At 39.5% G+C, this 23,413-nt stretch overlaps 2 protein-coding genes across 9 annotated transcripts in view; one reads left to right on the forward strand and one right to left on the reverse strand.

Annotated features, from left to right (window-relative positions):
* INSYN2B (inhibitory synaptic factor family member 2B) overlaps positions 1-16,270 on the forward strand; it is a 72,256-nt gene extending 55,986 nt beyond the window's left edge. The window contains exons 4-6 of one of the 4 annotated variants that reach the window (XR_014544049.1): positions 12,563-12,759; positions 14,144-14,210; positions 14,730-15,336. Coding sequence is in view for 2 of the 4 variants with exons in the window: in XM_083597140.1 (XP_083453266.1) it covers positions 12,563-12,733; positions 14,144-14,336 (364 nt within the window). In the remaining 2 variants the exon portion in view is untranslated. Of the gene's footprint in view, positions 1-12,562 lie in introns of all 4 variants that reach the window. The other 3 variants (XR_014544048.1, XM_083597141.1, XM_083597140.1) reach the window with 3 other exon arrangements.
* The window catches only part of DOCK2 (dedicator of cytokinesis 2), a 241,012-nt gene that overhangs the window by 141,161 nt on the left and 76,438 nt on the right, over positions 1-23,413 (reverse strand). For all 5 annotated transcript variants that reach the window (XM_083596706.1, XM_083596709.1, XM_083596710.1 and 2 more), the window contains one exon: positions 22,300-22,395. In XM_083596706.1, coding sequence (XP_083452832.1) covers positions 22,300-22,395 — 96 coding nt within the window. The remainder of the gene's footprint in view (positions 1-22,299; positions 22,396-23,413) is intronic.

Below are 23,413 nucleotides of genomic sequence, written 5' to 3' on the forward strand. Positions count from 1 at the left end.
ATGATGGGGTGCAGCGCTCATCTTGCTTTTCAGGCTGAGGGAGCCAGCATTTGTTTGCAGACAGCTTTCTGGGTCATTTGGGAATATGTTTCTAATTCTAAGAGATGCAGAACACGTTGTTTAAAAATTAGCATGTGTTTGTAAAGTACAATTAGTATAGCCAAATATTTATTTCACCTATACGTCTAGGCAGCGGCATAGCTAGCCTAGTGCGGGGGCGTGCCCATGGGGGCGGAGTGGGGTGGGCCTCTCCAGCGCTTGGAGCCTCTGCACTGCCTCCCCCTCAGCTGTAGGGGTGCTGAGGGAGAGACAGTAGGCAGACCAAGTCCCACGTTGCCGTTTCAGGCAGCGCAGAACCTGCAGGCGCCTAAGCCACCATGTCACTCCTAAAAAGTTTTGTGAGCCCAATTTTTTTAAAAAAACAACAACACACCCTCATTTGTCACCCTCCCCAGTAATGACTCCTGAGATGGACAGCACCCCCCGCACCCCCCTTCCTCCACCACTGTGTCTAGGTCTGTTCAGAAATTACACTGAACACAGGCACAGGCTGTACAAGCCTGTGTGAAAGAGTGTTCGTTTGTTGATTTCTACAACTCATTTACTGTGCACACAGTCTGTACAGTTGTTGAATATTATATGTGAATAAATCTTTGAGTGTCCAGCCCAGCTAATGTACATGTGGGTATAGATTGTACATTTGTTGAATGTGACATGTGAACGTGTTACAGATACAATCCTTCAGTTTTGCAAGTGTTCCTTTGGCCTCTTATTAAGACTCAGATAATGACTTAATATTCCATTCAGCAGATGAAGACAGGATGCTACTATTTCATTGTCCTCAATGTCAGGAAATGCACATGTGAAGGCTGCATGCCCAGATGATTTCCAAAGAGAATTGGCTAGTTTTCAAGCCTTCTCTCTAACATGGGTTTTTCATGTGAAGTCAATTAATCTATAAATGTAGGACTTTGCTACCTCAATTAAACATGTCTGAGGCCCACTTGTACATTGTGCCCTCATGTCAGTTCTTTGAGAACTCAAATGAGAAATTGCTGAAATATGTAATGTATTGTTAAAACAAGTTTCCATGCCAGAAGACTGGAAGCTGGCCAACATAATGCCAATATTAAACAAAGCATCCAGGGGAGATCCAGGAAACTGCTTTATAATGCTTGTCTTGGTTAAATTAGTGGAAAGCCTTCTTGAGGCTAGAATAATTCAACATGATGAGGTTTTAAAGCCTAGCGGTGGGAACTGCTGTATTTTTTTATTGTAAAGCTTACCACTATAGAAATAATAAATGGCATGAGGAGATCTACATGGCTTCAGAAAACAGAAGCCTTGCTTCCCCTTAATTGCAGTTGTCAACGCAAGCATTTAAACAGATGTTATCTACTAGGTGCTATATATTTGGATTGTATTTTTTTAAAAAAAAACCCTGCACAAAGAAATTTAGCAACCATGGGATAAAAGGACATCCTCTCCTAGATCATTACAGGTTAAAACTTAAAAGAGAGGAAGCAAATATGCAAATACAGTGACAGTTTTCTGGCTTGACACAGTTGGAAGGAGTGCTGGACTATGTGGAATTTTGGTATCATCTAGCAAAAGTGCAGCTACACTATTGGTTTAATTTTATGTTTTCTGCTTTGTTTTGGTAATTATCCCCTGCTTCATTTTCAATATCTCCATATTCTAATTTGCATACATCTGTTTTGAATTTTATGAATAAAAAATAAATTAGCAAAGCATGCTTGTAAAGTCCCGTACAACACTGGCACCCAGCAGAGACAGGCAAGTGCACAGACGGCTCACCAAGTAAGATTCCAGTCACCAATATCCTCTTCTTAAAAAAAATTTACAATTTTACTAGAACAATTTTACAACAGCTTATTTCTAAACCAGCTTTCCTGATATACACATTTATGCATGAAAAGCAAGAGCCATCACTTAAACTGCAGAACTGAGTCACTCATTCACCTCAGTGTATCTCATGATGGAATTGCTTTGAGGTTTTTCCTACAATATATATAAATTTTATGAAATTAAAACATAAACTTTCCCTTTAGCAAAACGACTGATGTTATAGCGCCACAAAGCAGTTCTTGTGGTTGGCCTACACTAAGGTGAAATACATCAATGGAGAACAAAAACTGCTGTGATGCCAGCATGCTGGTTGTGCTGCAAAGTGAATCAGAAGCCAAGGTAGAGGCCCCTTGTAATCTAAGTTTCTCCAGAAGCCTCTAACCCCTGCTTATGGAAAAAAGCTACTTTATTGTAGTTTTTACATAGTTAAATTTATCTCAATCATCTGATACTTAAATTACTTGCAGAAACAAGCTACCTGAACAAATAAATCACTGAAATCCAAAAAAACCCAAATATATAAGCTTATCAATTTTTGAGAGAAAATGTTCTGTATTAGGAAACAGGATAGATCAATAATCTTGCATGTTCACATTCATTCTGAAGCCTCATATTATTTAATGCACACAATAAAGTCAACTGCTTGTCTGCCGGTTTATGGAAGAAGCGTAAGCACCAAAGTACTTTTGTGACATCTACCATGAAAGCTTTAGTTCCTATCTCTTAATATAATATAAAGAGCTAGTTTAACTTAGAACAACTAATCCAGTTTATTAGTTTAGGCATTCAGTGAATGTCAGCTTCAAAATTATAGGACCAGGTATCCTATAACCAGAGGAACTGTGTTGATTCTCTGAACTTTACCACATACAGGGCATCAAAATCATGGCAGATATATGCACATGTTGAGAGGCAGTATGCTCCTAAATACCTGTACAAACTGCTGGAGAGAACTATTTCTTCATGTCCTGCTTGTGGGCTTCCCGAAGGTATCTAGGACATAGAATCATAAGGTTGGAAGGGACCATGAGGTGTCATCTGCTTGGCTGCTCTAAAAAACAGTGGTCTAGTTAAATGATTCTTTCTCATTCTGTATTCTTGCAGTATTGTTGAAACTTTCTAGGCAACAAGCGCCACCAGCTACAACTCTCTTGAGTCTTGTTGCTTGCTTCAGATTCTAGGAGTTAAGGCTTAAGGTCCATCTCTTTTGACCAGCTCGTGTGACTGCCAACTATCTGCCCCATTGTGCAAATTCTGCCAAAATTCAATAACCTTGATAACCCACACTTTTTCTGTCCTAGCCTTCCTTTCCCTGCTGTGCAGCCACTCCTCATCTGGTTAAATCTCCCCTTGCCTGCAATTTCTATGATAGATAATGCCATATTTTTGTTGTTTTTATGTCTAACTTATGCATTTATTTCTAACTTATGCACATGCCACCGTTAAAAATAAATGCCTGCAACATTCATGTAACAACATTCTATACGGAACTCGCTATCGCAATGGGAAAGTTATTATTTCACAAGAGATGAAATATTGCTGTCTGAGTACTTGGAAAAGGCAGAGAATTGTGCCACTCATTACTGTAAAACGAACTGGTCATATCCCTGCCATACATCATGTGAAGCATCTACTTCTATCTGCAGTACTGGGGAGATCTGCTCCCCTTTGTAACAAGGTGGGATGCCTGGCTACTAATAGAACTCATGGACCTTTTCAGTCCCACTCAACTCTACCTAACAGATCCATTTACTCCCTTCAACTGTGTTAGAATGGTGGGTTGGGAAAGAGAGAGGGATCTGGGTTTTATTTTATTTTAAATTTAAGCTGCATATTATGCAGTGAGATCTTCAATTATGCTTACTTTTATATTATTTTTATTACTGAAAGTTAGCCTAACATTTTCTTGGTTAATTTTATCTTCTAGTACCATACAAAAATATTCTAGGGCATAAACCAACTTTAATCAAAGTAGTTCCTTCACATCTGAGACTCCCTGTGATTTTAATTATCTTCCCCACCTACCCATCCTGTTTATACTTAGAATTGCTTCTTCTTCTCATTAGGCTACAGGTCACCAAGACAGCTTGAGACCATTTAGGTCACTTTTAAATTATACATTGCCATTGAGGGAGGTTTACATGCTACCAAATAACTGTTATCACAATTTCATGTAACTAACCTTACCAGATGAAACTGCTAGCCTCAGTCTACAAACAGTAAGCAAAACATGGATCATTGCCTCTTACATGCTTTGGAAGCAAACATTCCAAAATCAGGGTCAAGCTGGGAGGCGCTTAAAGGCAATGGTCCATAGTGGATGCTGACTAACTGAATGTGTGACTTTACCCTTAATCAGTTTGCTTATTAAGTATACAATGAATACACATATCTAATAGGAAATTTGAATAAGTACACTGCAAGTTTGATTAGTCACCTACAGTTAAGCCAAACTAGCTAAAGGAACCCCTTCATGGATCACTGCCTTGCCGTGGCGAAGGGGCTTGAATAACTCAAAGAAGCTATGAGCTATGCCGTGCAGGGCCACCCAGGATGGACAGGTCATAGTGGAGAGTTTTGACCAAACGTGATTCACCTGGAGCAGGAACCGGCAAGCCACTCCAGTATCCCTGCCAAGAAACATATCCATTCTTAAGGAAATCAGCCCTGAGTGCTCACTGGAAGGACAGATTGTGAAGCTGAGGCTCCAATACTTTGGCCACCTCATGAGAAGAGAAGACTCCCTGGAAAAGACCCTGATGTTGGGAAAGATGGAGGGCACAAGAAGAAGGGGACAACAGAGGATGAGATGGTTGGACAGTGTTCTCGAAGCTACAAACATAAGTCTGCGGGAGGCAGTGGAAGACAGGAGTGCCTGGCGTGCTCTGGTCCATGGGGTCACGAAGAGTCGGACACGACTAAACAACAACAGCTAAAGGAAATTATACACTGAGATTATTTGTTTATGGAAGGTGATGAACATGCTGTGAGGTTCCTTCTCCAACCTTATACTAGGTAGGCACAAAAAAAACCCATCCAGTACAAACAACAAAACTAGCTAGAGATGTGATATAGAATCCGTACATTTCGAGAGAAATCAGGGCACTTGTTCAAATCAGGTACTGAACTACGTAGAGAAGGCTTCCTGCTTCAGACCTTCACTGTCTGTGACTTGGAGGTTGATAGTGACAGCCATGGAGTGGGATGTGGGAAGCTTAACATTCTCATCCCCTGTTTCCCACTCTCGTGGATGTTTTACAGGCAAAACACCTGACTGGGGTGTCAGTGATCATTCCAGGTTCAATCCCAGGGAGTTCCATTTAAATAAGTTCTCAAGTAGCAAGGCTGGAAGAGATGCCCTGTCTGAGATTCTGAAAGGCTACTGCAAGTCTGAGTAGTCATCACTGAACTAGGTGGGCCAATGATCATAGTTCTTCTTAAAGGAATTAAACAACCTTTTTTTAAGACTTAAGAATAGTCAAGAGTTGTGCTTCATCTTCACAACTTTTCTTTATAAAATCAATAAAAAATATTTTTTTAAAGAGCTGTGCTTCAATACATATATTGTAGACTGCAGTGCTATGCACTCTTCACTGAGAGTAAGCAAAACAGAATGAGAATTAGCCTTGAGTAAACATGCACAGGAATGCACTGCAGGTTAAAAAAAAAACAAGAAGCAAAACATTACAAAAATCTTATTGCATATCCCTGCATTATTTAACTCCGATTGATACTAACATGCTTCATCCAGCTAAATTCTCTGTGTACCACTTTGAAATTACAAGGGTCAACGTTTCCATAGAAACAAAAACGGAGTATAGTTTTCTCTTGAATCACATTAATGAGAGAGGAAAGAATATACCCTTAAGACTTGCAATTATGCTTACTATAAACATAAGGGAGAATTTGCCATCTAATTATCTCAGCTTCAGAGGGGTAGCAAGTATGAATTGTTAAGGATACTAAATGTAAGATCTGAAGGAAGCTAAAAAAAGTTGGCTTGGGCATATTTTTAATTAAGAAATTTTAATTTTTGTGTATTTTACAGTCAGCTGGGTTCAAACTACATTAACTGAATAAACATACTGATGGAAGAGGTCACTATTTAAGATGAAAGAAAATGCAAACAGAAAAACAGATAGTGTGGTTTCTCCCCCCCCCCCCCCCCCCAGAGATTAAGAGTAAAATTTTAATTACCTCAAGGTGAAAAACTAGGGCAGTGTTTCCCAAATTTCTGAGAGCTAAGGCACATTTTTGTTCTGAAATGAATTGTGGGCTCACTTTTCTGTTGCACCGCAAAAGTAAAATAGTGTAAGTAGTGAAATAGTAAAAATTGTTCACCTTCAAGATAAGAACATAAAAAGAGTGCTGCTGGATCAGACCAAAGGTCAATTCAGCATCCTATTTCTCCCTGTGGCCAACGAAAATGTCTATGAGAAACCCACAAGCAGGGCATGAGGTTCAATAGGCCCCTGCCACTTTTATTTCCCCAACAAACTGGCATTCATGGTGCCAGTAGCTTGCCTAAGACAGAATGTCAACTCTTCAATTCAAAGTGAAGGAAAAAGGTCCTGTGAACCAAACATCAATTTATCTTGTACCTACATCCAGCAGAATCATCAAGATTGCTTCTTTCACTATAGTTTTAGCAGTTCCAGGTTACAAATTTATTATACAGTTGACAATTTGTGCTCATTACATCCTTCTATCACATGAGAATGTGCTGTGGTGAGCTGCAGCTGGCCCTGATTTCCTGCAGGATTTATTTTATTTTATTTCTGAGGGGGTGGGATATTTGTGTTAAAATAAATACATGTGCTTACTTCAGTGAATGCCATGGGTTCCTGTTAAAATAGAGGCAAATCTTAAGTGGGAATTCTATACTATGATGTTACTCTTCACAACTGCACTGCAGTGTTTAGTTTTCTTGCACAGCCCTGCAAAGTGCAACCTAGGCTGCAATCCTAACTCCACTTATCTGGGAGTAAGCCCCACTGAATTCAATAGGACTTACTTTCAAGTTGACATGGTAGATTGTCATGAATACTTACCTGGCAGGGGAGACACCTTGATCATGAATCTGTTCATGCCACATAATGAAGTTGCTTCTATTGATAGGTGCTGAGGGGGTAAAAATGATACAGGTGGAACAGGTGAACTGTGTCATGTTGCACTATCACATTATCATCTACTAAATCTGATCAGGAAGGCTGCAATCATGTCTGCATAGCTTATCTGTGCCTAGTGGCATGGTCCATTTGTGTTCTGGTTATAGACTGTTGCTCACATACAACCTGTGGCTAAATAGCAACTTGAGATCATAGTGATTTCAACAAAAGATTCCTGCATTGCAGGGGGTTGGACTATATGACCCTTGTGGTCCCTTTCCAACTCTACTATTCTATGATTATAAGCAGTTAAGAAAGCAGAAAATGCAAAACAATACATTTTAACACTGTAAGAAACATTGCTTTGAATCATCTGCTAAGTGGTCTGAAAGAGATCTGGGGCACTTAAATATCCTGTCTTATGCTGTGATATAAACCAGTTAGAAATGTTTTCTATGAAAGACAGGTAAGCAACAACACATGCCAGTCAGGAAGCAGGAAAACACTAAGATATTTTGCTTATGTGTATGCATATTTCCCAAAAGATAAGTGGATGGATCATAATGTGTTTTGAAAATGTTGCCTCTTTAGGAGGGGTGCATTTTGTAAAACTTTTTCCTAAGATGATACTGACAGTTGGTGTATGTAGCTTGTTGCCATCTGAAGAGCGAGCAACAGTGGAGACCTCTGTAATCTAAATAATCCTTATAAAAATCCTTTTTATCGTGTTATTACTACATTTAGAATTGAACTACTGGAATCAGAATTAAAAGCTTGTTCCTGAACCAAGTATGCTGTGATCCCACACAACTTATCTCTTTCTGAAGATTACTCGTACTCTTAGCAAGTGATAAATACTTATTATTGATAGCCATCTGGTCAAACATTGATGATCTACTGGGCAATCTAGCACAAAGTTTCTGAATTTCAAATGCAAAGCAAGTATGGCATTTAATCGCTTTAACTTTTATCTGTGATCTCTTTTGAGCTGTTGCACTGGATGAGGGAACTGTTTGTGACACACTCTCACAGAAAGAAGATAGTAAAAATTCATTATTCCAAAAGGCTCTTATAAACTATCAACATTTAATATCGATATTACATGGTCAAGAAAGCTACCATTAATGTGTGAACATGTATCATATTTCTTATTCCATAGCAAAATAACCCTGTCAGTGAAAATGCTCATTAAAAGTCTACCTTTTGCACCATTTACCCCATTCTCTCCAGTTCATCAGTAGCACACTTTCAGGGATATCTAACTCACACCCAGGGCGCACCTATAATTTCCCACTAAAAATAAACTGATGGTGAAGGAGTCCTTTTTTAGAAGTGTTTTGGCCTGTACTAGAAATACCAAAATACCTCCGGACCCATTCTGCTCTAGATGGTGCTGCCTCATTAATACCCTGGTCCACAGCAATCTCCATCATTTGGGTGACATGCAAGCCAGATGGTGAAAGCAGGCTCAGAGGACTGCTCAAACCAGCTTCATGATAGAGCAATTTCAGGACCCTAGACAGCACCAAAGGTTCTTTATACTGTACTCAACACTAATGTCTCATAACCAATGTAACTGATCTATAGAAAAGACTGTACAACTTGAAAAAAGATACAAGACATGTACTTTTGCAGTCCAATAAAATCTTTTATAAATAATAACAAAAAACAAAAACAAGAGTTTGAGACCACAAACAACACCTAAGGGCAGGAAAGGATAGAGTTGCCTCAGCCCTGGCTTGTTGCAGCTGCCAGAGTTCTGTAGTTTGATCTGGAGAATCCAGACACTACTAATTAAAGGGCCTTTGGTGCTGTCACTGGCTTCTTCCTAGACAACAGGGTCTTTATCCTCAGAAGAGACAGTGATATAATCGTCAAAGATCAAATGCTAAGGGATTTTGGGGGTACACACAGAATCTCATGTCAATGTGTTTACTCAGGATGAGATAGTTAATGGGTCCATATCAGCTCAGGAACACTAAGTCTGAGGGTTCCAGGGCCATAGCAGATAGAATATCCGCCCCCCCAAAAAAACTGCTCATTTTTTATGAGGTAAGAATAATTAGAAAGACTTGGACTGTTCTACATCTAGCCAGATAGAAAATAACTGAACCACGGCTCTCATCAGAACCTTTTTTAGGAGGGTTGTCAAACAATTAAAGATCATATGTTTTTCAGCTGATTACATCTAAATATATTTGCATGTAAACAAAGGCTAACCAGAAGTGCCTTTTGAGATACTGAAGGAAATTCAAGATAACTTAATGAACAACCGCTGCCACATTATTAAAAGGAAAGTCATCTTTCTTATTTTCTGTTTCATTGCCTATTACAGCAAGACACCACAGTCAAATAGCCTTAAAAAAATAAACAAATGGGTCTTTAAATCACAGCTCCACTGATTAAATTTGGCCTGACCAATTAAAATTGGCCCTTTTCAATAAATCAGCTAACACTTTAATTGATTAATCTTCCAATTAAAATTTGCACCTCACATTTCTAGGTCTGCAGGTCATTTTAACTTAGTGCCTTGTAAGCAACACAAAGCAGTCACTGGGTGCAGGAAAAATGAACAGCGGGAAGAAGACCTAGAGACAAACCGAGTCAAACTAGTGTTAGGATGTACAGCTGCTTTAGTAACAGCAACTCTTTTAAATTAGCAGAAATTGGCTCCCAGCCTACATTGGCTCCCAGTACGTTTCCGAGCACAATTCAAAGTGTTGGTGCTGACCTTTAAAGCCCTAAACGGCCTCGGTCCAGTATACCTGAAGGAGCGTCTCCACCCCCATCATTCTGCCCGGATGCTGAGGTCCAGCGCCGAGGGCCTTCTGGCGGTTCCCTCCTTGCGAGAAGCAAAGCTACAGGGAACCAGGCAGAGGGCCTTCTCGGTAGTGGCGCCCGCCCTGTGGAACGCCCTTCCAGCAGATGTCAAAGCGATAAACAACTACCTGACATTCAGAAGACATCTTAAGGCAGCCCTGTTCAGGGAAGTTTTTAACGTGTGATATTTTACTGTATTTTTGGTTTTTATGGAAGCCGCCCAGAGTGGCTGGGGAGGCCCAGCCAGATGGGCGGGGTATAAATAATAAATTATTATTATATATTATTATTATAAATTGCATAATACCTTTTTATTCATGTGGGTGGCATATTCTAAGTTCTATTCTCATAGGAATATGGCAGCAGCCCTGCTGGATCTGATCAAATGTTCAACTAGTCCAGTTTACTGTTCTACACAGGGCCAACCAAATGCCTCTGGGGAGCTTCCAAGTAGGACCCAGCAACTGGTACTTTCTGAAACCTGGAAACTGCCCAGTCATTGTAGTAGCCATCATAGATTTATCCTCAGTGATACTTTAAGTCATATTGTTGTATTGCATATTATGTGAAATCCCTAATGGAGAAATCAGTTGTGTTTCTCTTCCTTAATATTACCAAGCAGAACCTCAGCATGATATGGTAAAAACAGAAAAACCCCTATCACTTCACTCAGGGATTTCTGATTTCCACCAATTTCTCCCCTCGCCCCATCTGTGAGAGGGTCGTCCAACCACAAGGGATGACTTCTTGGTAGGTGGGAAAGCCCAATTCCCAATGGAATTCTGACAGTGGTTCTCTGGATACACACCATAATGTGATGGAAACACTAAGCATTTTCCCTTTTGTTGCTGAATGTTTCTATAAGCTAAACGTTAGGCCTAAATCCAGAGTTCAACCACCTACAAGTTTACAAATTAAAATGGGTAGAAGATAATGGCAACACACTGGAAAAGGTAATTGGATAACAAGCAGAAAGTCACTCTGTGGCATACTTATCAGCTGTAAGTCAGACCACTCGTCACAGCCTGAGCCCTGCATATCTCAGATCTACCCATTAGTTGGGCTTCAGTGAAGCTTTTTTCCAGTTATTTGAGTATAGGACTGATGCCTTAAACAATTAATGAGGCAGCAGGTTTTTATTTTATTTTTTAAACATTTTCAGTATGTTTTCATTTGTTTGGTATATTGATAAATGGCTGAACATTCCAACATACCATAGAAGTATATAACAGCAAAAATGCAACAAGTTGAAATGGATAAAGCAATTCTCAAAAGAGAAATCAGATACAGCCCAAAGGTCAATTCATCCTTCTGGGAAAGCCTGTAAAATTAAAAAATAACAAAATGTTTTTAGCATCCAATTCACCATCTACAATGTTGCAGCCTGTGTAACTTCAAAGGGCTGTGTGTTCCACAAAGTGCGTGCTAGGCAGGACCTAGTCTGAGCCACCACGTATGTGACAGCACAAGGAAAGGTTCACACAGATGACCAAGGTGCAGGGATATAGGGGGAGCCTTCAGAAAGTTATTTAGGGGTTTATACACTAACAGTAAAAACTTAAAATTTAACCCAGTAAGCCTATTGGCTGTTTTAGTACTTGGTACTTATAAAAACTGCAGACGGCAAGTCCCATCTTCAGAAAATAAATAAACAAACCCCAACCCCATCATATAGAAGGCAAAGTCTTTTCTTAGGGTTAGGCCTGCTACAACGCAAATACCCCTTGCTTCTTGCTTCAGAATTATTAAATCTTGATAGATCAACTTAAAATTCACATGATTAATGAATGATCAGAAAGGGGCTGTAGCTTGATGACAAAGAACTTGTTCTGAATATAGAAGGCCCCATGTTCATTCCCTGACATTTCTGGGTAGAATTGGAAGAGACTGTTGTGACTCAGTTTAAGGCAGCTTCCTATGTTCGTATGACTAAATTTTAAATTAAATTGCTTTTATTGATTTGTTTATTATTACTATTAATCTGCAATTATTATTACTATTAATCTGAAATCAAGCAATTGGAGGGAGGCCTTTTTTAAAGAAAAGAAAGAGGCCTAATTAAAAACAACAACACACAAAGTGGTTAAATTTTGACATCCTGTTTGATTACAGTCTGAGCTATCTGGAAACATGTAAAGCGTTTAAATAATGTACTGCTATCTTAAATACATTTAATTGATTTGTATTTTACCACAACACTCTGACTGCTCTCTTTTCAATTCAATAAAAATATTTTTATTAGATATTTTTACACCATTTAATAAGAATGAATAAAGTATGTAGAAGAGAAATGGCAAGATATTTATTTTTACATCCTTCTCATAAGTTTTACTGCATAATTATTTGCCTACTTGAAACTGACAGCTTTGGCCATCTGTCAGATTAACTAAAGCAGTTTTAAGCACACAGGAAAGCAATCAGAAAAGCAAAATCTTTACCTCAACTGCTATTGGAATGAAATATTTTAAAAGAAAAAGACCTCCAAGTGCAATAATTTGAACTGGAACTCTTTTTAAGGTAATCTCTTCACATACAAATCAGATTTTACACAAACATGCATAGATCCAGAACCTTCGTTACAAATATGGGAAGAAATTTCTATTTCAAATCTAACATGCCAGGTCAATTAGCTCAGTAATTCAATTTCTAGACTGACTGACCATATGAACTGCAGCGTTTCAAGCAAAGTGTCAAACGTAATTGTTTCTTGAAATGCATACTTGAAAACCCCCTAACATATTTCTCTCCCTGTTTTCATTATGTAGTGTAGAATATGACTTCAGACAACAGGAAGGGAGGTTTCACCAGGTTCTGAAAACACTGGATGAAGTAGAAGAATGCCCTCCTGTAGTGGCTCTACAAAGGCAACCATCTGATCATCCAGTCCCTGAGAAACAGGAAATAAGAAGAAAGTCAAAGAAAAAGAAATGCTTCTGGTGGATTTGAAAGCCTTAAGAACTGGGTATGGGTATGGGCTGGTCCAGCTGTATGGACTTCAAATATGAAAAACCCTTCCTTCATATACTCTGATTTGTTCCTTCACTCCCTGGTTTGTGGCAAATGCAGTGTGCCGTGATGCTCATTCAGACAAACCATGGTCTGGATGCAACATCTGAACTGGGGGAACTAAGATCTGAAGGGGGAAATGGTGCTTGTAAGTCAGGGCTGTGCCTACTTTAATATACATAAAAAGCTCAGTCTCAAAAAAGGCCGTAACAAGATAGTTAGAGATCCAGCTAAACTTGGTATTTCATATTAAAATTCTGAAATGAATGGAACATTGGTTTTCTTTCTGAATCTGACACTCTTAGCAATTCCGTCACATGACTATAACTTGGGCATGATGGAATCATTTGGGTCCCCCATTCCTTGTTATGGTTAGCTTGAATCAGAATTTCTGAAGCTTTCAGATTTTATAGCTTATTTTCCCTGACAAACTCCTTTATAGCAACTCTGTATTAATTGTACCAAAGTGCACCTAACATCCTTCACATTGTAGAAAGGTGTTCCTTCTAAATAAAGCCTAGCACTCAGCATAAATGCTGATGTAGGAAAATGTTGAGAACCAGATTTTTCCAGATCTTTCATACAATAAAATATTTAACTATAATTCAGGAAAAAACCCTGTGACTGTTATATTCCATTTTAATCACAGCACACAAATAAGATTTTTTTTTTCAAGCTCTGTAGTACTCAAAGTAACTTTGAACTAGGGGGAAATTACTTCTTCTGAAACAACAAATGATGGCTTGGATCCTAAAAATAAGTTAAGGATGTTCAGAGAAGGAAAATTTGCTGTCTCCTCCTCCTCTTCCCTGCACAGTTTCTCTGGATGTATGGGGAACCCTCCTGAGCAATGGGGGATAGGCACAGGGGGCTGCTCAGAGAAAGGAGAAATGTCCAGAATTGGACATGCTCACCTCCCCTGGGAAACCCTGAGCCCCATACATAGTGGATCTGGAACCCCCTCTCTCTGGGAAGGCTTTTCAGGAGGTACTGCCATCTGCAGTAGGGGGGAGGCAGGAATGAAGACCTTTTTGTCTATAATCTTCATTACACTGACTGAACGATCAAAGGATCCAAGCCAAAGCACTTCCTGTCCAGGGGACTTGAAGTTTAAACAAAAAGATAAGACTTATCTTTGATAAGTCATGAAGGCACAAAAGGTTAATTTAGGCAGAAATATTTATAACCTAGCCTATCTTAATGGGTTTAGGCACACATAACATTGCACAGTGTTGGGTTGTAAATCAGTTCCTGAAAACATAGCTGTGTGGAACACTGATAGAAGAAAAGAAAAACACTAAGGCATGTCCTCCCTTTTCTCCCTGTGTGGTTGTTCCTAGGTGCACATTCCTGGAGGCTGCTGGCACTGACATGGAGACTCTCCATGTGCTTGGTCCAATCCATGTGGTAAGTGCCAATGTTATAGCTCCTGTCACCAGAGGGAAACATTTTTCAGTGGCTTCTAAAAAGAGCAAGAGTTCCTTGAATGCTGGGAGTCAGGAAAGGAACAGATCACTGGATACCTCTCTGTGAACTGCAGGATAGCGTCACATTTTTGATAACGGATAGTGCTGCACATGACCAGCTAAGAGCTGGCAGAGGAGTATTTTCATTTTCGTGGCTACAGAAGTAAGTTTCTGTGATGCTAAGAGAGACAAATGAGACCAAAATCAAGTTTTCTAAGATGTGTTTCTTAGATCACACCAAGATTTTAAAGCTAAAATGGTTATTCCACCATTTGGAATAAATAATTCCAGAAGAATATTGCACCATCATTTAGGATGCCTGTCAGATATAAACTGAGAGCTACATTTTAAAGTGATAATGAACTTATATGAATTACAAGCACCAAAATATATCAGTTATCTGCAGCCATGAGATCCATGTTACTGATGTGCCTTTAGTTTACCCACCCTTGTGTTGCAGCATCCTTTAAAGATGGACCACAGATGCCAAGTTCAGACGTTAACCTGAGCACGTTTTTCAACATTACCACCACATCTCCCTTTATGGAAACACTGGAATGTGTTCTTCCACCCATCTATCCCACATCATTACAGCAACATTCTGATATATGGACAACTAGTTGCAGGAACTTCCAGGATCTGCAACAACCTATGTTCAAGGTCACAGACTGAGCATCCACAGCTGACCAGTTCACATGTTATTAATGTGAACACGGGTGTCCTGATCCAGCAGAGATAAGCAACATGCAGAAGAAAGTTCCACATCTGCATTCAATCACAGGCCTGGTCTTATCATTTGTCAGACTGAGACAGATGAGTTTGAGTGTCATGAAATAGCAGGAAATGGTTTGTTTATTCACAATTAATTTATTATTAGTATATTTTTACTTCCAAGTACAGTGGCCAGTTCTTGGGGGGTGCCAAAATAACATGACTGGTTTAGGCACTATGCACCTTGGGGAGGGGAGGGGGTGCGACTTATAGCAGTTCAAACCCAGCACCTACAGTTATCCATGGGGTGGTACATGCTGAATGAAGTCAATGTACACAGCCTGTTGCAAATGTTTGGTGTCTTTTTCTGAAAGGGAAAGGCTCAGAATTCAGGCTTTACCTTTCCTCTGATATATGCTGTGTGAGCAGGTATTTCAACCATCTGTTAACAGTACAGACAGCAGCATCATACCTTGCTTATGAGTTTCCAAAGGCACCTTGCTGGTCAAGCTGAAAGCAGAATCATAGAAAAGATTGCTTTGGTCTGATCCACCAAGGCCCTTCTTCGGCTCTTGCTTTGAACATGTGTTATTTGGCTTTAGGAGGAAATCCGCATCAGGAAAAGGATGTGCTCACAAACACATACCCCACTTCTTATTTAGATTTTTGATGCAACATTACAAATAAGTAAAATTTATTGACAGTTCACACTATGCTCATATTTCAGCATTGAGAATTAGATTACATATATTTAAAAGTCTTTATTTAAAAACTATGTTAGAAAGTATTGTGTATGATGACAGTCTACAACACCTCTGGAATGCCTTCCAGAAGGGTTTCCTTTGTATGTACCTGCAAGCTGGGGATAGCTTTCAGTAACACTAACTGTATACAGAAAATACATAACGTGCTGCCATTAAAAAAAAAAAAGTGAAGTGAGGTACTTAAGTGAGAATGTTTGTAAAATACTGTATAGCACATATTACATATTCTTAAACTACTGTACTTGAAATTCCTCTGCTTTACAGAGGAAAGTGAACTTTTGGAAGAAAAAATTAAGAATACCACAGTCAATCTTCTATGAACAGTATCTTAATTAAAGGTTTATGTACTCCTACAGTATAATACCTATTCCTCCTACCCACAGTGACAACTCTTGGAAAATAAGCAGGCTCCAATACAGATTACTTTCCTGATAAAATGTATTACTCAAATATACTATTTTGTATATTTCTAGATTCTTTTATTGGCATAATATCTTTTGCAATAAACGGACATATTTTTTCTGTCTCCGGATTCTAACTTGATAGCAGAGTTTATGGTGACTGAAGGTAAGGCACTCACTCAAAACCAGCAAAACTCTTGTTTTCCAAATGGTCTTTCCCCCACTTATTTATCAATTTTGCAAGGTCAGTCTTACAACATCTGGTCAGGATTCAGCTCCATGTTGAACATGACACACATTATTTTTTTTTAGGTGTGCATCGGATGGGTTTTCATACATTTTCAAAGGCAGTAAACATCACTATATCACTGCCATTTGGCCACCTGCCTACAGATATATCTCATGTTTCATGCTCTTCTTTCACAATCAGTTAAATAGCCATCTGGATAGAGCTGTTTTGATGGAGGATTGCTTTAATCATGTTTCCTACAAGTTTCTTGAGTATGCGAAGTAAAGCAAATAGACCTACCAGACTGGCTACTTTCTATGAAAAGAACTCTTTCACAACAAAGGAAAACATGGCAAAAGAAAACACCAAGAGATTCAGTTACCACACAATATGCACTGTAATGAATTGAACAGAATATTTTAAATAGAAATACAAAATATATTCCTAGTCTCACAGCTGATGTTATTAGTCAGCATTAGAAACTGAACTTCACCTTTCCCCAATTTTTTTTTTTAAAAAACAAAGCATTTTACAACCTCCTCCCTCCCCGCCTACTGAACCTGTAAGGTATAACACACAGGGCCACAGCATGAGTAATGGTGCTGTAGAGTGCCTAGTCCAGGAATGGGGGCATCTCTGATCCTCCAAATCTTATTGGACTACAACTTCCATGATCCATGGCCTCCAGCTGGAACAGATGGTAGCTGATGTCCCACCACATTTGGAGGGCCACAGGTTTCCCATCCGTGGTTTAGTCACTGCTCCCCCCCCCAGCAACCTCTTTCCAGCATTCACTCGACAGCTACCTAGTTCATTAACATTGTCTTTGCTGTATAAAATTGTGCATTCTCATTTCTTAAAATCAGATTCATCATTTTCTCAAAAACACCAAAGCAACCTACCAAAGTTAATTAAATATATAAGTAAATATAAAGACAGACAGATACAACATCAAACATGTCAACAGATATTTTACTGTGTTTTTGGTTTTTATGGAAGCCGCCCAGAGTGGCTGGGGAGGCCCAGCCAGATGGGCGGGGTATAAATAATAAATTATTATTATTATTATTATTTATTATTATTATTATTATTATTATTATTATTATTATTATTATTATAACAGTTCAGTCTCTCAGTGCCTTTCAATCATGTGGTTAAAGGGGCGTGTGAGTCACAAATCTGGGTCATCTTTTTTGTAATAAAATAAAAAGTTAAGCCACAAGAAGCAAGAAAAGAGACAAACTCACAAAAAAGTTTCCTATAGCTGACTCCTCATTTTAAGATATGCTTAAAATGTCTGTTCCTGCAATTAATTTGTCTCTTACTCTACCAACTTCAAGTCTCAGAGAGTTATATTAGCAGATTCTTAACTTTGGTTACTTTATAAAATCTGATAAGCAGCAGGGGTATACTTTTCCCCCTAGATACTTTGCAAATTGCTGGGTATCTCATGGCATCTCAATGCATAAAATAAGAAGAATCCTACTGCTCAGCACAGCTTATCTGTCAGCATTTAAAGCACAATTACCATTAGAATAAAGCAACTAAAATTAACACAATAGGGTTCCTTATTAATTTCCTTGCTTATCAAATCCTGTGAGTTTCATTATAATTGTCTCCATATCATAACAACTTATTTTTGAAAGAGTCGCACCACTTGCAGATTTCTTTTCTGAGGTTCTGCCCTTCCTAGTCAGCCCCACTCACTGCCTAGGGTACCCGATTCTGGATATGCCTGTCATCAGAAAGCTATCCGCTTCCCTTTCTCAGGCAGATGCACATCAGCAGTAACTGTTTAACAAAAAGCATATGCAAGAGAAATTATGGGCAGTTCAAACCAAACCAACCCGCCCGTTCAGACAGGAGTTCAGACAGGCTAGTGCTGACCCACTCCTACTCCATATGTGTCCACCCTCTGGTGTGCTTGAGAAGGAATACTACACACACTCCAACATAAGCATGTAGAGGGAGGGGAAAAAGTATTTGATCCCCTGCTAACTTTACCCATTTGCCCTCTGACGAAGAAATGACTAGTCCATAATTTTAATGGTAGGTTTATTGTAGCTGTGAGAGACAGAATAACAACAGGAAAACACCCAGAAACCCAGAAGACAAAAGTCAGAGATTGATGTGCATTATAATAAATGAAATAAGTATTTCATCCCCTATTAACCAGCCAGATGTCAGGCTACCTGGTATCTTCACTGTATAGAACGAGCTGAGATTAGAAGCACCTGCTGTAAGGGAGAGGTCTTACCTGTAATCCCAGTTCATTACAGTACCTGTACAAAAGACACCTGTCAACAGAAGCAATCAATCCAGCAGATTCCAAAGTAGCCACCATGATCAAGACCAAAGACCTGTCAACCTGCACAAGGCTGGACTGGGCTACAAGACTATTGCCAAGCAGTTTGGTGAGAAGGTGACAACAGTTGGTGCAATAATTTGCAAATGGAAGAAACACAAAATAACTGTCAACCTCCCTTGGTCTGGGGCTCCATGCAAGATCTCATCTCGTGGAGTTGCAATGATCATGAGAACGGTGATGAAGCAGCCCAGAACTACACGGGGAACTTGTCAATGATCTCAGGGCAGCTGGGACCATAGTCACCATGAAAACAGTTGGTAACACACTACGCCATGAAGGACTGAGATCTTGCAGAGCCCACAAGGTCCCCTTGCTCAAGACAGCACATGTACAGGCCTGTCTGCAGTTTGACAATGCACATCTGAATGACCCAGAGGAGAACTGGGTGAAAGTGTTGTGGTCAGAAGAGACCAAAATTGAGCTCTTTGGCATCAACTCAACTCGCTGTGTTTGGAGGAGGAGGAATGCTGCCTACGACCCCAAGAATGCTCCTTGCCTGGGGCACCATTTGCTCTAGGATGGGACCTGATCCTGGCTTCCTGTATATCATATGGGAATGACTAAACATAATTGAGTTTGCTAGATTATATTTAGGCGAAATGCTTTCTGTGGCAGTGAATTAATGGATGCAGTTTTAACAATTATGAGGACCGTATTGTTGTTTAGCAGTCACCCAAAAACTAAAGACAAATGACCATAAAACACTCACCAAGCCAAAGTTTCATTGCTGGTGAACGGCCTAACACTGAAAGCGATCAACTGTACATATGTGTACTTGTACAAGGATGATAAGGATAAGAAATCTAGGAGTGTTGCTGAAAAGGTTGCCCAGTGCCACTTTGATTATGTATGGCACCCTTCCTGGCACCAAGAAAGTGCCAAGTAACTTAAGAATGCAAATGAGAGGCAACAGACCTAAGCCAGGAATATCTGACCTAGAAAAGCAGGCTGCCTGTGTGACACAGCGACTGCAGGAAGCAACCACACCACTGAACGCTATATATATGCACTAGATGTGAATGCTGAAACACTTCCAGCCAGAAGCAGGTGAGTCCTGTAAGTGATCTATAAACAAGCCCCTGTAGTCCTTAGTCAGGGAGATGTAATAGCAGAAGCAATGGCTGCTTTGAATGGACTGCAGCAAACCAACATCACAGTCCTCCTGAGTCTTTCCTCTCCACGCCGGAGGCAATATTATCTACTTGTCTTAATTCCAGCTGTAGCTATACCAGTTAAAATATGCTATTGTGGAACTGGCAAAACAGCTCTTTTTTATTTATTACAATCATTTGAGTAAGTTGTAGCCCACTTTTTATATAAAACATAACCTCACAGCTGCTTACATCATAAAGATAATAATGCAAATCTATCCAATGTGAAATTAAAAAGCCCTTCAGACAGGCATTTCTTTTTCCAACAACAAGAAGAAATGCATCAGTTTGTGAGGGCGTAGGCACCAAATAAGTGGGGAAACTCATTTGCAGACAATTCCAACAACCATGGGATTGTTTAAGTTGATGTAGCATAGCAGCTAAGAGATGGAACTGAGAATTGGCAAGTCCCCAGAGTTTCCTGTTCTCTGCATGAGCTCACTATGTGGTCGTAGGCAAGCCATTCCCTCAGACACTCATCTGCAAAATTAGCATAAAAATACTCACCTATCTTCCACTGTTGCTTTGGAGTATTTGAAAGTGCTCTAGAAGTATGATTATTAATATATGACAACCTTCCAAAGAAGTCCACAAAAATGACTCTACCAGCAACCATTTTTGCTTGCCAGGTCTCATAAAAGGCCTATGCACCAGAGAAGAAGCCAAACTATATCCCACTTAAACAAAGCTGGACCGCTGCCTATTTATTCACCAGGAGAGTATTCTTATTCTCCACAAATGACTAAGCAAGTGGCAGCTTACATGCCTACTTTAGGACATGGTAGCCATTTGGTTCATTTCTCAGTGGTGTCTATTGTGTGGTTTGATACTATAAGTACTCCTTCCACATGCCTGTCTAGATAAAACATCACTCTTTGACAGTCTGTTTTTTTAATACAGGGAGCTTCACTTTTTTTCACTTCACAGCTGAGACAGCTTTCACAGTTAAAATTTATGAGGGCAGCATTGTACATCATTCTCTGAAGCAAGTTATTGTGTTTGGAATTTTTTATGGGAAGAAGAATGACATGTTAAAGGCACCTTTGGTGTTTTACCACGATGATTTGACCACCTTATACGCAGAAGCTTAAAAATTGAAAATATATTTTTTTAAATTAATATGTCAATATATGAAAACAAAGCTGAGTTTGGACAATCTCATTTTCACACAAAAAACATTCACAGATGATGTTAATAATATATGTTTTCTACTGCTTGAAATCTAACACACAATGAAAAGCAGGCATTAACTCGGTTGGAATCAAGCTGACATCATTATGATGCCACAAGACAAAAGCGATCGTCTGGTAGCCATGGACACAATAGATAACACAAAATAAACACATGGGGTCTGTAAGTGGCATTGTATTATGAACAAATCTGAACACAAGTAGCTTTTAAATGTGAAGAATAATGCACAGGAATCAACACTGTTTGTAGCACAGCTGTTTTGGAGTATTTACATTTGCAAACAAACTGGCAGCCAGATACCGTACTGTCATTTAAATTGCCAGCCCAATCGTTTTTTGACAGCCAACTATATCAAACGATGCTGCATGGGGGCGGGGACTAGCACAGTTATTTTGATTTTCTTGATACCTTTTTCTTGCAAAGTATCTTAAGCTCTGTTGAAAAGTACCCTGTTTTCAACAGTGTGGTTACTTCCTGTCTTTATAAAATGCTTAGCTATCAACATTTTATTCAAGTACCTTCTGATCTGCCAAATACATAATACTGTCAGGGATGATTTCATCTTTGCTACAGCTAAACTGTTAGCTGTAAAGGAACCAATAACAGATGAGGGTCAGGCAAGTCAGCACACCTTCCCAAGAGCCTCCTTATGAGGATAAAGAACACTCAACACTGGTTCTAAACCTTTCAATTATCTCTTACCTTCTGAAGTAGATGAGGTCACCCAAAAATTGGGAAAGCACTTATTGGTGGCAAAATATGCTCCTAGGGATTTTGGTTGTGGTTGTTCATTTGTCCAGGTGCAATTATTTGCCACACAGTGTTTAGTATTCTTTCTATCCTGCTTTTCTTTTTCAAAAGAAGCACCTCAGGCAGTTAGCATTAAAAACTCCAACAGCATAAACAACAAATGGACTCAGGAAACCAGAGAAAGGACATCACCAACCCCTTCTCCACTTTTGCCAGCTGCACCAATGCTGGCCTTAGAGGGGAGAAGCCAAGTGGCAGGTGGCCTGGGCAGGCCAATGGAAGGGGATTGGCTAGTTCCCTCTGCCTGCAGCAGGATGGCTGTGTACTGATGGGCTTTGCTCTGGGAGCTGCAGCCTTCAAACATGCCAGGGTAGCTATTGCCTGCTAGTTCTACATCTTCCACTAATGGTGCTTGTGTGCCCAGAGCTCTAGCAGTGAAATGTATTTACAAAACCGATTACTCACAATTAAGGTGTCATCTCTTCCCATTCTAATGACAGCCCTGTTAATGGTGCGCAGCAGCTGGACCATTATTTCTTGTATGTGCTGATGAGTTGACTTCTGTAAAGCAAATGCAATTATTTTCACAATAATGAAAAATAATCTACATAGAAAATGCAAAGGCACACTTCATTCTGAGGCCTATGAGCAGAGTACCTGTCAGAGAGCTAATCACCTGATAACTGCCACCTCAATTGGTAATGCAAATTGGCAGTGTAGCTGAACAGAATCCCTCCACCACAGCAAACCACCAGATTTACCAATGTCGTAAGTATAATGGCTTCTTAGAATTAATTAAGCCATTTGGGGCTGTATACAACTGCTTAATGTATTTATTTGAGACTCTGGTTTCTATTCCATCCTTTATCAGTTCATAATCCCAGGGCTGGTTACAACAATAAAATCCACATAAAAACCATTCGAAACATCAAAAAAAAGGACAATATAAAAACATGGCATTGCAGCAGACAAGGCAACTGACCACTTTTCAGCTGGACACCCCAAGTGCCTTTTAAGTACATACTATAAAAATGCAATTCCTTCTTCTTATGTAGCAATATTATTTCAGTATTATGTGATAAATCACTGGTTTATCCCCACCATCTGATAGCGATATCTGTAGAATGACTAAAAGTGGACTAACTTTTCATTTTCCTCGGATATACTGCTGGGCTGAAAGTTTCCCTGTGCATTGCCTCAATTTTTTTCTAATGTCACCTTGGGTTTCAGTTACTGGCTGAACATGAGCCTTGCAGTGAATTGATTTTTTAAAAAAGGTTACAGTTTTGTCTTTCTCTAAGGGCAACAAAGTAGTTCAAAACACTGCATTTCTCATCACTGGATTCTTAAAGGTAACTTAAAGAGTGATCTTATGGCCATAAGCCAATGCTGTACCAGTGTAATGTTGCTGCAATCCTACATACTCCAAGCAGGAAAGTAGATAATAGCATAATTGCAGCAGAAATCAGAAGCAAATAGTGATACTGCTAGATACTCCACATAGACCCCAGCAACTCCAACATCACCCACTCATCATCACGAAGCTCACTAAGAAATCTCCATAGCATCCACAGACACA

Source organism: Podarcis filfolensis (assembly GCF_964270895.1).
Source record: "Podarcis filfolensis genome assembly, chromosome: 2".
Lineage (NCBI taxonomy): Eukaryota > Metazoa > Chordata > Lepidosauria > Squamata > Lacertidae > Podarcis > Podarcis filfolensis.